Source organism: Rousettus aegyptiacus, unplaced genomic scaffold (genome assembly GCF_014176215.1).
Source record: "Rousettus aegyptiacus isolate mRouAeg1 unplaced genomic scaffold, mRouAeg1.p scaffold_m13_p_16, whole genome shotgun sequence".
Lineage (NCBI taxonomy): Eukaryota > Metazoa > Chordata > Mammalia > Chiroptera > Pteropodidae > Rousettus > Rousettus aegyptiacus.
Genome location: NW_023416291.1, coordinates 17,950,482 through 17,965,127, shown reverse-complemented (window position 1 = coordinate 17,965,127; position 14,646 = coordinate 17,950,482). Strand labels below are relative to the sequence as shown.

The following is a 14,646-nucleotide window of genomic DNA, read 5'->3' as shown; positions in this document are numbered from 1 at the left end:
CTTCTCTAGCCTTCTTCATTTAATAGTATGATCATTCTCAGGCCAATAACCTAGGAGTCATTCTTGATTTTTCATTTAAAATATTTATCTTTACCATCTTCTTGTCCCAATTGCCATCCTCCCACCCACATCCAATTCATCAGATCAGTCCAAATCCAATCAAACTTATCTCAGTTCTAGTACTGTTTCTAGAATCTACCAACAAGATCTGAAATCTGTCTTCATCTCATTAATTTCTGCTAAAATCAGAGTGCCTCTAGCATTTTGGATCCCAAGGTCCTCATCCTATCCTGTTCTTTTCGCTCTTGGGTATTCATAGATGATTGTGATACAAGGCAATGTGGGCTAGGTCTCATGAAATGGCACAAACTGCCACAGAATTGGATCTCAGTCACTTTAGTCCAAGCATATGGAGATGGGAAGTGAAGATTTATGTGGTAGAAGACATTGTGGAGAGAATTTGGGTCAGTTGAAGATAATTATCTTGAAAGGCAATTCGAATTTCCCATTAAGGATTTCAGTCTTAGTTATTTTTATGACAGTGAACATTTCCTCTCAATTATTGAAAGTACGGAATAAAATTAATCTAATCTTCGGTTATTTTGAATGACTCCTCTTCTTCTTTTCTTGAAGAAGGACTATGTTTAACAAAATTATCAGGCAACTGATTTCTAGTGTGTAAATAAACTATCCATAGTCAAATTTGGTGGAGAGAACAGTTAGCTTCAGAATGAAGTCAGGCATATGACTCACCATTGAAATGTCAAAATATAACCCACATTTTATCATTTTGCATACTTTTTCTATAATGTCTCCACACTTTTCAGGGTGACTATGATTTAATGAAATAAAGGAAAAAATGAGTGATTACTTGAATAGTTTGTTATATGAATAGAAAGATCTAGCAATAACTATATAATTCCTTCCCCATTTTTATAGTAAAAAAAAATTACTGATTGGATTTTCAGCAGCCTTAGTGTAAAGCTTTATTTGTTAAATGTGGCCTTAGCAAATCCTGCTTAATTAAAATTCCTCCAGATGCGAAAATGAAAATTGAAGCATATTAAATAAGAATTTTCAAGGAATAAAGTCTTCTGCAAATTAAAATTGATTTTTAAGGCAGAAATGTTGTTGAGCCCCCCTCCAAAATAGAGTGTAAAGATGCCCCTACTTATTTCCTCATTTGGTCCATTGTGGTGTCACTGATTAACTTTGTTTCCAGTAAGTGCTTGACATTTTAGTTTTGTGAATATAAATGTTTATTAATTTTTTATTTCATCCAGTTATGAGTTACCTGGTACTATATCTCATGAATAGGGTTAAACTTTACATTTTGTGTTTTAGGAATTGAAATAGAAAATGTATGTAACTAGTTGGAGCTCTTATTTTTGAAATACAGTCACAAGAATTTGATCTTCAGAGAGCCCTAAATACACCAAAGACTAGTCATTATTTGTTTAAGCAGGAGAAAAACGTTCCTGTTCATTTTTTTAAAAAACAGCTTTATTGAGATACAATTCACACACTATAGTTCATTTATCCCCTCTTAATTTTAAAAACCATTTCCTAAGATCTTTTCAGTGTGTTTTGCATATATTTACTGACTCCTGTTCCAATCAATGGACAGAAATAAATGGGTTGAGGTATACAAGAGAAGGGTATTCCAGGCACAGAGAACAGATAAAATAAGACTTTGAGTTAAAAATGAAATGAAGGAATGAGAAGAACACTGGTTTGGGTAAGAAGAAAAAAACAAATAGAAAGTAAGCTAGGCATCTTAGTGATAAAGCAGATGCTATGAAACATGGACTTCTTCACCTGTTAATGTGGCCCTATTTTAAGGGATTGGAAGAATAAGAAACAGCACACAGCCCCGTGGAATCAAACCTTACTGTTGTTAAGGGTACCATGGCCCTTTAGCGTTTTTCTTATTAGCACATTCGTGTATGATTCTCATTCTCTCTGCTTCTTGTCTAACTCTGTGACCATTCGACCACCCTCTCCCTCATAGCCTCCTCATACTCCCGTGAGCATCAGTATGGTGATTTTCTATTTTCTTCTTTCCCCTGCTCTCAGCCCTCCAGTGCCTTCTAATCTCACTGAGAATTAAGTTCAGAGCTCTTACTGAGGCCTGCAAGGCTCTATGGCACCTGCTGTTTCCCTCTTTGGAGGGCTCAACGCCCTGTCGGGTCTCAGCCCTACCCCTTCCCCCTTTGCTCAGTGTTCCGGCTCTGCCCTCTCTGTTGTTCCTCACGCACAGCTGGCATACTCTTCTCTCTACCTGGAGTGTTCTTTCCCTGGGTTACTTTATTTTTTCCTTCTCTGCTTCATGCAGGCCTCTAAAAATTTTGCCTCCTCGGAGAAACTTCCTTGACCAGTTTACCTAAAGTGGAATCCCCCACCCTAATACTCTAGCTGCTGCTTCTGTTTTATTTTTCTTTATTGGATTTTCCCATATATGACATTATAATAAACATTTATTTTGCACTTGGTAATATTCTCTCTCCCCCACTAGAATGTAAACTCCTTGAAGGCAGGCTTGCATTTTGTATGTACTACAATATCCTTAGTGCCTAGAATAGTGCCTAGAACATGGTGGGCGCTTAATACTGTCGAATGATGCTGACAGTCAGCCTTCCCAGGAGAAGGGATCTGTTGGGTTGTCAAGTATTAGCACATCTGTTGAGTAAGATGGGAGATCAACTGCCCCACCACCTTCTGGGCAGCTGTTAAGTCAGGCGCTCGTCCTGTTACACCCAACCACTATTGGTCAGGGCAGTGAAGTCACGTAGTTCTCTTCCTTCAATATCCAGTTCTTTCCACTTGAAAGAGCTGGTCCCTCCAAAAGTTTTAAGTTTCAACTCTAAGTTCATGAGGAAAATTTCGCCAATTCTCATGCTGTGGAACTGTTGCTTCCTAAGGGCCTGGGAGATGATAGGAGGAAGTATTTTGGCTTTCTCAGCTCACAGATGTGTGGGCTTTCTTTCCCTGTTCATCTCTGCTTTTTAAATTTTAGTCTGCCCTCTCTCCTTCTTTCCCTTGTTGTTGTTGTTTTTTCTCTCTCAGCTGCCATTTTGCTTTGCCCTTTCTGTTGTTCTAGAGCTTGTTGAGCTTGAATTCTTGCCTCTGAGAAATCTTTCAATTTACCGGCTTTGTGTACTCTTTTTTTCTTCATTGTTCTTTATGGCTGGAGAGATGTGAGAAACAGAATGGAGCTGAAACATTCTTTTCTCTCTTTATTCTTTTATTTAACTAATATTCGAAAACCTACTTTGTGTAAGACACTGTGCCAGGTTATTGGCTACCTCAGTAAGTAACACCCCCATCTTCTTAGTTAGGGAGACAAAGGTACTGATTGTTATTATTAATTCAACAAATATTTATTGAGATTGGGATACAATAGTTGCCAAAAACAAAAATTCTTATTCTCATGGACCTTCATTTTGATAAGACAGACTACATTAATTAAACAGTTACAAAATTAATGTGAAGTTACAACTATGTTGAGTCCTATGAAGGAGACTGCTGTAGTGCTGTGAAAATACATGTTCAGGGAATTTGTCCTGGTCAGGAGAGCTGGGGGCAGCTTCCATGCGGAAGCACGCAGTAAACTGAGATTTGAGGGCATGGTAAGAATTAACTAGGCAAAGGTAGCAGGAAAGAGGGAACAGCGGATGCAAAAGTCCAGTGCCGAAAGGGGGCGTGGAGCATTTGAGGAAGTGAAAGCAGATGGAGCAGGATAGAGTGAGGCCGAATGAGGCTGAAGAGGCAGGATGGGGTCAGATCTTACAGGGTTTCGTGGGTCCTGTTAAGGACTTTGGTCCTTATTCTATGAGCAATGGGATGGATGCAACTGAAGTGCTATAATCAGGGAAAGGAGGAGAAAAGCATGAACCATGCCTTTATTTTTAAAACACTGGTCTGCATGTTGTGGAGAATAAATGGAGTTGAGCATAGGTGTGAGGGAAAGGATATGAGGCTTGCCAGTTAGGAGGCTATAGGAGCAGTCTAGATGAGAGGTGAGGGTAAGGACCAGCAAGGGTTTTAAGTTTCCAAACCTGCCCTCATTTTCTATTAAATGTATTTATTTATCCCCAAAATTGTTTTTGAAACTTAACTTACATAGATGCGATAAAACAAGTTCATTCAAATGAGAAATGAAGGATGATTGAAATAAAAAGAGTTATAAGTAGAATTATACCAGATAACCTAGGATAAGAATGATGACTGGGATCAAGTTTAAAACTTAGTTCTGAACTACTGGAAGCCTAAGCAGAGAAGGAAATAGTATAGGTCATGTGATTGTTTAACAAAAATAAGTAAGGGATATAATCTTTTCCGTAGAATCATTTAAACGACTTTACTATAGAAGTAAACAAGCTGGGTTGGTCCAGATTATTGAAACCCAAAACTTCAGCTCTCGAGATCATGGCATTAACCCATTTTTGGTTGTAGGTTACGTTGGTATTTCCAAAGTAAAAATTTCTGAAAAATGTAGCATTGAACTATATAAATGCATTTCTTATTAGACCCCTTGCTACATAAAATGGCAGAGGAGCTAAGAAATAAAGACCAGGTAAGAAGTCCATAGTACGGCTCATGAGCACAAAGTAAACTCTTAATTTATTTCCTTGAGGACCTTCCCTTTTGCCTTCACTTGCCTGCTTCTCCACTTGCCATTTAATTTGTGTCCATAAATACTTATTCGGAGAAGGCATCCTTACAAGATGCATAGTCAGGGACAAAGAATGCCATGCTCAGAAGTGGCAACCTTATTTCTAAGCTGTTCACATTCCAACTGCTAAAATATACATCCAGAATCAAGGAGCTCAAAAACAGAATCATTTCTAATTTTAATGAAGCTATCCAGAGTTCTCAGTGACTCTTCTGTGAGTTCTCTGCCCCTGGTGCATGTCCTCCGTGCACTCCCTTTCTAGCCCTGTCCTTGGCCAGTGGCTCAGCTATGCTGTCTACTCTCCTGGTAAGATGTTAGCCCAAGGCACAGGAGGGTCCCAGGGGAGCCAGAGAGAGCTGTACAATAGAGAACAGGAAGTCAGATAAGTCCAGATTGTTGGCCCCCAAACCTCAGCTCTCGAAATGGTGGCATTAATCCATTTTTCATAGTAGATCACACTGGTGTAGACTCCAGGAAGAGATTTACCACATTCTGCTCCCCAGCTTACCAATCCTATCAGGATCCATACACCATCAATATGACATGACATAGGCCCTCCAGAATCACCCTAAGGAAGAGATAAAGGTCATGAGATAGTGAAAAGGGACCATGAAAAGGAGAGTGGTCACAAGAGGTGGAGAGTTCATTAGAATGGGTCAGTGTAGCCCATGGAGCTACACAGCTCTAGCGGGAGCTGGATTTCCCACTGCGTTAGGAGGAGCTCAGGGAATTCTATAATCAGAATTTGACCTTGGCAGAGATCTTAGCTAAATATATCAGTTTCAAAATACTCATCTGTGATAAAAAGAAATTAATGTGATGAGTTTTTTCACTAAAGTTAAATTTATTCAATTGAATGAACTCCTTATTTTTAGGTTTTTATTGCTTTTTTTTTTTAGTGTCATAATCCTTTCTTATATAAAATAATAGTAATAGTAGTTGGTAGTATGCCTCTCAGTCTTGCTTTTTCTTTTTGTGACAGCTTTATTATAATTCACATACTATACAGTTCACCCATTTAAAGTACAAGTCAGTGGTTCACAATGTAGTTCATCACCACAACCCATTTTAGAATATTTTCATCACCCCACAGAAGAAACCCCATATCCATTAGCAGTCACCCTCATTTCTTCCCAACCACCCTGGTCCTAGCACATTCAGTAATCTACTTTCTGCCTTATAGATTTGCATATTCTGGACATTTTGTATAAATGAAATAATATGTGACCTTTTGAGTCTGGCTTCTTGAGCATATTTTCAAGGTTCATCCATGTAGCATATATTAGTACTCCATTCATTTTTATGGTTGAATAATATTCCATTATGTGGATATACCACATTTTGTTTATCTGGTCATTAGTTGAGGGACATTTGGGATATTTCCACTTTTTGGCTAATATGAATAATTCTCTTATGAACATTTGAGTATGGGTTTTTACATGTACATATGTTCTTATTTCTCTTGTATGTATAGCTAGGAGTGGAATTCCTGGGTCATGTGGTAACTCTATATTTAACCTTTTGAGAAACTACTTGACAATTTTCCAAAGCTGCTACATGATTTTACATTCCCACTATGTGTATGAAGTTTCCATGTTTTCTCTATCCTCATCAAGTCTTGTTATTATCTATCCTGACTGGAGCCATCCTAGTGAATGTGAAGCCGCATCTTCTTGTTTGATTTGCAAATAATGAATATACATATAGGAAATCTTGTTGGAGGTAGAAAAGTGTTTTTGTGTGTGTGAGAGAGAGAGAAGAAATAAAACTAACTGGTCTTTCTAGAACTAAAGAATAAAATATTTGAAACAGGAAAATATAGATGATAGGAGAAAGAGGCAATGATCTTTAATATGGGTAATTTAAAAGTATCTAATTTGAAGAAGAGAAAAAAAATGAACAAAAATTCAGGGACTCGTATGAAAATATCGAAAGGTGTAATATCGATGTGTGGTTTCAACCAAAAAAAAGGAAAAGAGAGAAATGAGGGAAAATAATATTTGTAGAAATCTTGAATGAAAAATTTTCAAGTTTTGATGAAAAATAAGGGAATAGATTTAAAAAAACCCAAACCTAAGCAATCCCAAATAGTATAAAGAAAATCATACCTAGCACATCATAATCAAACTTATAATGATCAAACATGAAAGAAAATTGAAAGCAGCCAAAGCAGAACAACATGAAGGAAGACACAAATGATGCTGATTTATTTCATCAGACAGTTATGATCAAGAGACAATAGAACAATGTCTCTTTTAAGTGTAGAATGAAATGTTATTACTTTAAAAAGTTTAAAAATTAGCACTTCTGTATCAACTTCTTAACCTATTCATAAAAATTTATAAGTTTGTAAAAACCCAATGGCCAATTGTTAGCATTGCTCTAGATCAACAGTTGAAGAAATTAAATTCATAGATAAAAGTTTAAATGAGTTGTCCAGGGTAACACAAGAATTACTGTCAGAACTCTTGTTTCATGATTACTTTACTTATTCACTGTTTACAGATAGGAAAACCTGGATCCACATTAAGATTTCATGTTAAAAAATTTCAAGAGCAAACCCTCACCTTGCAGCTATCCTTCATTTTATAAGTATCACCAGCACAAATCATGTCTTCGCCGATGACTGGCTCTGATTCTGGCATTATGGAACTAATTGGGTTGTAGAGACGTTCACAAGCTTGGCGGTTGATGATGGGTACTTCTACTTCCTGAAGGGTGGAATGGTAATTGTTATCTGTAGAGAGAGACAGGAATGAAAGGAAAAGCAGTCTGGAAAGGTTCAGGGGCAGCATTCGGTCATAATGTGTGGAATTTCTGACTGAGAATCCAAAAGCAGAATATAGTCACTTTCCAATCATATTTGCTAATGGAAGAATTTTTTTTAGTACACTTAATCTAAAACAATGGATAATTCAAAATTATTTCTGTTTGTTTGAGGTTTTTCTAATGTGCCAGTATGCGTATTCCTAACATTCCAAATAAAGAAATTCAGATACATTTTGATTAGGGAAAGATGTGAGTGTTATAAACATTTCCTTTCCCATTTTTCTGCTCCTGGATCATTTCCTGTCTTGTCTTTACTCCATCCTGGGAAAGAGTTGACACATCACATTAAAACAGATTTTAAAAAGCACTAGACTTTCCAAACTTTAAATCAGGTTTGTTAACCTCTGTTTTTTTGGAGAGGTTACGTGTTTAAATTGTTAGTATCTGCTCTTGCAGCTATAGCTAGACTCTAGGCAGGATATAAGAACAAAACAGGTCAAGAAAGACATTTTATTTGAAGACTAATATCAATAGGTTGATCTGGTTTTGTTGAAAAATATTTGCCTTAGTAATGATGTGTCTAGAATATGAATGTTGTGGAATGGTACAAGAGGGTGACATAAAAGGACCTTTCTCAACCCATCCTCACCTCCACCGTTCTTGTTTCCCCATCCAGTCACCCAGCAAGAGTCAGGAATTGTCAGCTGCTTTGTGATACTTGGCAGGCAGATGGGCAGGATGAAAGGAGTGAAGGTGACTCTAGAGAGCAGTTTCAACAAGGCGATATCTGCAGTTGAGTCTTGGAACATGGGATGGATAATGATTTTGGACACGTGATGTTTCACACCATTATTTGAATAGCCTATTTTTATTGTTCCCAGCCACACAGTATGTAACAAAGGAAACCAGCTCCTAAGGGAAAGAGAAAGAGGAAAATAAAAGTCGAACATACTTATGTACTATAACTGGGTCAGAAAAAGCTGCCTAGATGTAGCAGTAAGTAAGTCTGGAGGTAAGAAAGGAAGGTAACTGACTCGGAATTAACCAGGCAGCCTCCAACTTGGACTAGGGTTGGTTTGCCTGCTTTTCTCCTTTCTTCCCTCTCTGACTGCTATTTTGTTGTCCTTTTGTCGTCTACTATTTCTGTGGTCTTCTCCAATATGCTTATGGCTAGAATTTTGTCCTGCATTTTCTCCCTGGTTCTCTTGTTTACCTTTCTCATTCTCCATGATTGTAGCCTTCTGTATGCTTAAGTCATTAGTCTTTTCTTATTGCCAGTTCTGATTACTAAGCACTAGATCTTTATTTCTAAATAACAATTTAAAGCAAAGTATAACTGCTAAAGTCATATACATGTAAATTTAAATATATATAAAATATTTATAAATTTATATACAAATTTAAATATATAAAATATATAAATTTTTTAAAATGTCAAGTAGTTCGATAAGATATACAGAATAATAATAACAAAAATTCTCTACCCTACTGCCTTCAATTCATACTATCAAAAGGCAATCACTTTCAACTCTTAGCTATTTCTTTAGTATTTTCCCTAGTATTTTTAAGAAACCTATTAAACATATTTTTTTGTTTGTTTTAGAATATTGTATTCCTACTGTGAAAGATGAGGGTAGAGCCAACAGACACTGCCAACCTCCCACTTCCTTTCACCATCCTCCTAACCTAGTATTATAACTTTTAGTTAGATCAGTAATGTGTATGTTCGAGTGACTAGTATGTTCTAGTAAACATTATTCACAACTGGACCCTATTGAGTACTGTGAATACATTTCTTGTAAAACTTTTTGCTTATCCTGGAGTTAATTATATGGTCTCACTTATTTGTCCTCTTAGTCTTCATAATTCATTCCCCAAACTCTGTGCCAGAAATGCAAATCTCTCAGTATGTTGAAACCTGTCAGGCATTCTGTCAATACTGTGTGCACACGCTCACCTGCACATGTGCCCTCTGCCCTTTTGATCCAATATTGGCACTTTTCTTTATGATTTTCTTAGGGATTCTCGCCTATTTGTATATCCTTTTTTCTGGATCCCATGTTTTCCTCACCCCCCCACCCCTCTTTATTTTGGTGAAGCACTTTCTTCTGTGGCTTCCAGGAGAAATGTGCATGAGAGGTAATATTTTTGCTCTTTCTATATTTGAAAATGTCTTATTTCTGTCGCACACTGGATTGATATTCTGTATATGGGTAGAGTTCTAGACTGGAAATAATTTTCTCTCAGCATTTTAAAGTTATTACTCTGTTTTCTTTGAGCTTTCAGTGTTGTTATTAGAAAGCCCTGTCATTTTGATTTCTGTATATATTAGTTATCTATTGTTGAATAACAAATTGCTACAAAGCTTAGAGACTTAAAATAGACATTTATCTCTTTTTGTGGGTCAGTAATCAGGTATGACTTAGCTGGGTGCCTGGCTCATGTCCTCACGAGGCGGAAGTCAAGGCAGGTTGCAGCCATCTCAAGGCTCAGCCCAGGGAGAGTCTCTTTCTAGGCTAACTTACATCAGCAGGCTTAGTCTTCACCAGCTATTGGCTGGAATCATTAGTTTTACGTGGGCCACTCCCTAGGGCTCCTCACCACATGGCACCTTGCTTCTCTCACAGCAGTAGTTTTGCAAGAAAGCTCACATTGTGTTTATGACCCCAAAACACTTAAGACAAAATTCTTTCATTGGTGTTTAGGAAGTGATTTGGCAAAAGTAAGAAAAGTTTTACAAGAAAAGTAATACAGTGCCTACTTCCATTATTTCTTTTTCTATCTCTGTGTCCTGTCCCTAATCCAAGGTGACCTAGTGTTTCCTTCTGCTTACCTCTCTTACTATTTTAATTTGTCTGTTGGTTCATTCATGAAATCATTCAGATATTTATTGAGCCCCTGTCTTTGTGCTAGCCACCAGCTAGAACTCACATTTTTATGCAGTGTGCCGCCGTCAGAATCCACCTCTTGTGAATGAGGGAACCACCACAGATGTGGCTCTCGCCAATGTGCAGGCTGACTTGCCAAGGCCAGTGTCCCACAGCAGCATCCTGGCCACCCATAACACGGCCTGAGTATACGGGTCGTCCGCACACTAGAGGAAGGGGAGAGAGGGAAATGTGGATTTGGGTGTCCTCTTGTCCTATCTTCTCATTATCCCCAAACCCCTATTCAGTCCTGGGACCTGAGTCCTCCCGAGCCTCCATACACCATATCCTATTCCAGTTCCAGACCCAGCAGTCTTGGACCCAAATAGAGACCACTCACCTGACTGCAGATCTTTCTTTTTGGAAGAAGAGCTTGGGCAAGACCCTAAGACAGACACACCACACTGTCAATATTTAATAATACATCAAATGTAAATTCACTGAACACAAGCTTTTTACGTATTTAAATTGCTCAGATTGATGTTAAAGGCCGTGTTTTTATAAATATTTACCCATTAGTGGGAATCTTGATAATTATTATATATGTACCTGCCATATTTAGCAGCATACATGGAACATAATTTAGTTTTACTTGATGATTCAGGGTCGTCATCAGGAATATCAAGATGTTGAGTTGTAAATACAGTGATGCTTTCAGATGCTTTTGAGATTTATAGACTGTTTACTTTTATCTTGTTTTATTTAACTGAATTGGCATTTTGCGGTATTTGTATATCTTTCTTTTTTTGCCACCTGTTACCTTTTGGCTACTCTCAGCCTACCCTGCTTTAAATCACTGTGGGTCAGAAAAATAAATGCGCAGGCTTATGCCTGAAATCACTTGACCAGCATTTACACCTCCAGATCCCTCTGGCTTGAAATGCTCTTTTCCTAGAACCTGTTAGCTAACTCACTCATCTCCGTCAAGTCTTTGCTCAAATGACTCCTTCTTGATGAAACCTTCCTTGACTACTCTTTAAAATTACAACATGCCTCCTGTCCCTGCATTCTACGTGCCTCTTTCCTCTCATAGTATTTATTACTTTCTAATATGCTATAGAATTTACATATTTAATATGCGCATTGATTATAAGCCCAATGAGGGCAAGGATCTTTGTTTTGTTTACTATTATAACTAAGAGACTTGGAAAGGTGCCTGGCACATATCCACTCAGGACTTTCTCAGGGCACACTATTCATAAGATCCTGTGGGCGAGTGTCATATTATTCTATCTGATAACATCTTGAGCCAAAAACTTCTCCTTCTCCCTTCCCCTCCCCACCCTAGGGACTCACCCAACAGAAGGGACAATAGGAAGGCACAGCCAGCAGGGCCCATTTCTCTGTCTTCAGAATTGGCACTTCCTGCTTCCTGAACTCAGTCTTCCTGCTTCCTGAATTCAGACTTCCTGCTTCCTAGACTCAGGCTTCCTGCTTCCTGGACTCAGGCTTCCTGCTTCCTGGACTCAGGCTTTCAGGCAGAGGCCAGCTGGGGAGCAGCAAGGGGCATGCAGCTTCCACAAGACAGTTTCCTCTACTTCACCCCTTCCTCTCCTTTGGCCTTTATTTGGGGCCAGGCACTGAAGAGACCAGACTTTAGAAGAGCAGCATCATGACCCTGGGGGAGGAGTTGCGGCTTGAGTTGCCCTCTGCTGTTTAGTGAGAGCAGGGTGTTTGGGGCTTCTGTCTGCCTGGTGGGGGTGGGGTGGTAGATGGCTGTCCAGGCAAGGTGGAGGGCACTAGAAAGAACAGGACCCCGTTCTCTAGCAAGGAAATGGAAAAATGATAGAATTCTTCAAAAGCAAGAAATGGAAAAAAGAAAATTAAACCAGTACCTGGCTAATTTTTCCTAATTTGTTGTTTTCATCTTTGTTACAGTGTTAACCATAGAATATACTACAAGTCAGATCTTCTGAGAAATAGATGTTAAGACATATTTGTGTGCAAGAAGTATATTGAGAGTGGTCTCAGGATCAGCACCTCAAAGGGGGATGTAGAGGGGAGAGTCAAACTAATGCACTTGCAGCAGAGGCATCAGCCAATCCCACAAGTTTCTGTGGAGCCAGGGTGGCCCTTCAAAGATGCCCTGAACTGAGACAAGAAGACTGGGCACTTGAACTTCTGCTTGATTGGCTGCAGGCTGCCCCCAAGGCAGTGGCATCACCTTAGATGAGGTGGCTCTGTTGGCAGTTGTTGGAATCAGACTTAGCTGTGCAATGTCAGCAGCAAACATTCTTGGTTGCCAGGAGAACGTATGCTTCAGTCCTGAAGGGGGGTCTGGGTGGTGCAGCGCAGCACCTGCTGCAGAGTTCTCTGAGCCTTTTGTTTTCTGTACCAATTGTTGTAGGGTATGAGGGCTGTGGAGGCAGAATTCAGTGAACTGTTAAAGCATGTTATCGTTCACTTGTCGCCTAAAACATTAGGAGTTTTGAAAGAAACACATGAATAATTAAAAAATAATAGACAATTAGGAAATGTAGCTGTTGTGGTAAGGTTTATTCAATTACAAGCAACAGAGACTCGCTTTAGCTTAAACAAAGGAGATTATTTTAAAGCTATTGATATGGACTGAAATGTGTCTCCCCGATATTCATATGTTGGAGTCCTAACCCCCAGGACCTCAGAATGTGTGAGCATATTTGGAGACAGTGTCTTTAAAGAGGTAATTAAGGTAAAATGAGGTCATTATGGTAGGCCTTAACCCAATGTAATGCTTTCCTTATAAGAAGAAGAAATTTGGACACGGATTCGTACAGAGGGAAGGGATGGCTCTCCACAAACTACAGAAGCCCGGAACAGATCCTTCCCCCACGTCTGTAAGGGGAACCAACACTGTTGATAACTTGATCTCAGACTGCTCACCTCTGTGACTGAGAAAATAAATTTCTGTTGTGTAAGCTACCCAGTCTGTGGTACTTTGTTACGGCAGCCCCAGCAAAGGAATACAGGTATCTGAGGGACAGTTAGGAAAACAGTAACAAGGACATCTGGAGCTATCATAGGACAGACCTGAAGACCAGAGTGGGAGGCCAGAGTTGGAAGGGAGCTCTGGATTCGTGCTGGTCGAGGGCTCATAGCAGTTCAGGATCTTCCCTCTGTCCTCTGCCATCAGTATGGCTCAACTTCATTCCATGTCTTTTCTTTCTATCCCACTACAAACTGCCCAAGTTTGTCCTTATTTTAAGTTCAAATTCCCAAGAATTTGAACAGATTATCTTTTCTTGCTAGGCTAGGTTCATATCTATGCACTAATAGTCTTTGGAGTAAGTGCCTTTATGCATGAAGGGGCGAAGGTGAGGATGCAGAAGAGAAGTCAGCAAAGCAGTAAGGACTGTGGTGGGGCAAATGCCTGATTTTCTATGTCTCAGTATTGTAAGATATTTACCTCTTTAGGTACATTTTTAAAGATTTTATAAGCAAACACTTAAAAAAGGTAAATTCTCCATTTGCTTGTTTACTGACTGCCACAACTATGAATTTTTACCTAATTTATATTTTTTAGATTCATCTGTCTTCATAGGTGTCTGCATGGCAAGGATGAAAACCTACTGCTATTACATTTATGTTAGTTTCTCCATTCATTTTTTAATGATTGTTTTATGCAACCTATTTTTGTGTGTGGTTTATATAGTTATTCTGGTTATGTGTCTGTCACTCACTGTGATTTTATCATTATATAATGATTCTTTTAGTACTTTCATCTTAATTTTTTCTGAAATTAATATCGCAGCCTGTGATTTTGTCTTCATTTAATTGAAGAAAATGATTAAATTTATTCATATCACAACCATCTATGTGGATATTCCAATTAATTTAGGGTATTCACAAGCCATTTTAACTAGTCAACTTTATTTAAGTATAGGTTTTAAAAAAGTCAGACCTCAGTTTGAGATTTGCCTTCAAGTCATGTTTGGAGTCATGTCATTTTGCAAAGACACCAAAGCTCTGGAAAGGTCTTTTGATTGATTTATAAGAGGACAAAAATTTGGCCAGAAATTTCTTTCCCTCTGAAGGTTCTTGGTTGTCTTAGGTCTTTGGACTTTTCTCTCCCTGGACAAATCTGAAGTCACTGATTCATACCGTTTACACACTGGTTGAATTGCTCACAGAATTAATTCTTTTTCCTTTTGTTTAACTGTTTTATAAAAATCTTTTTCTTGGTTTTTGTTCCAATTTAGTTGGAAATAAGCTTTATTAGAAGTAACTACGACACCAGCTCCTTGCTCTGAAATTGAAAGCAAAAGGAAAGCATTAAATAGTTATTTTGCTTTTCCT

The 14,646-nt window shown here is 38.4% G+C and overlaps 2 protein-coding genes across 5 annotated transcripts in view; one reads left to right on the top strand and one right to left on the bottom strand.

Moving 5' to 3' along the window:
- SH3D19 (SH3 domain containing 19) overlaps nucleotides 1-14,646 on the top strand; it is a 141,985-nt gene that overhangs the window by 15,933 nt on the left and 111,406 nt on the right. The gene's annotated exons all lie outside the window — the stretch shown is intronic.
- PRSS48 (serine protease 48) lies at nucleotides 3,359-11,734 on the bottom strand. Its single transcript, XM_036233548.1, is given in 7 exon segments — nucleotides 3,359-5,088; nucleotides 5,091-5,243; nucleotides 7,243-7,412; nucleotides 8,094-8,356; nucleotides 10,376-10,538; nucleotides 10,712-10,756; nucleotides 11,668-11,734. Coding segments are annotated over 7 exon segments (1,050 nt in total). The 5' UTR covers nucleotides 11,711-11,734; the 3' UTR covers nucleotides 3,359-4,875.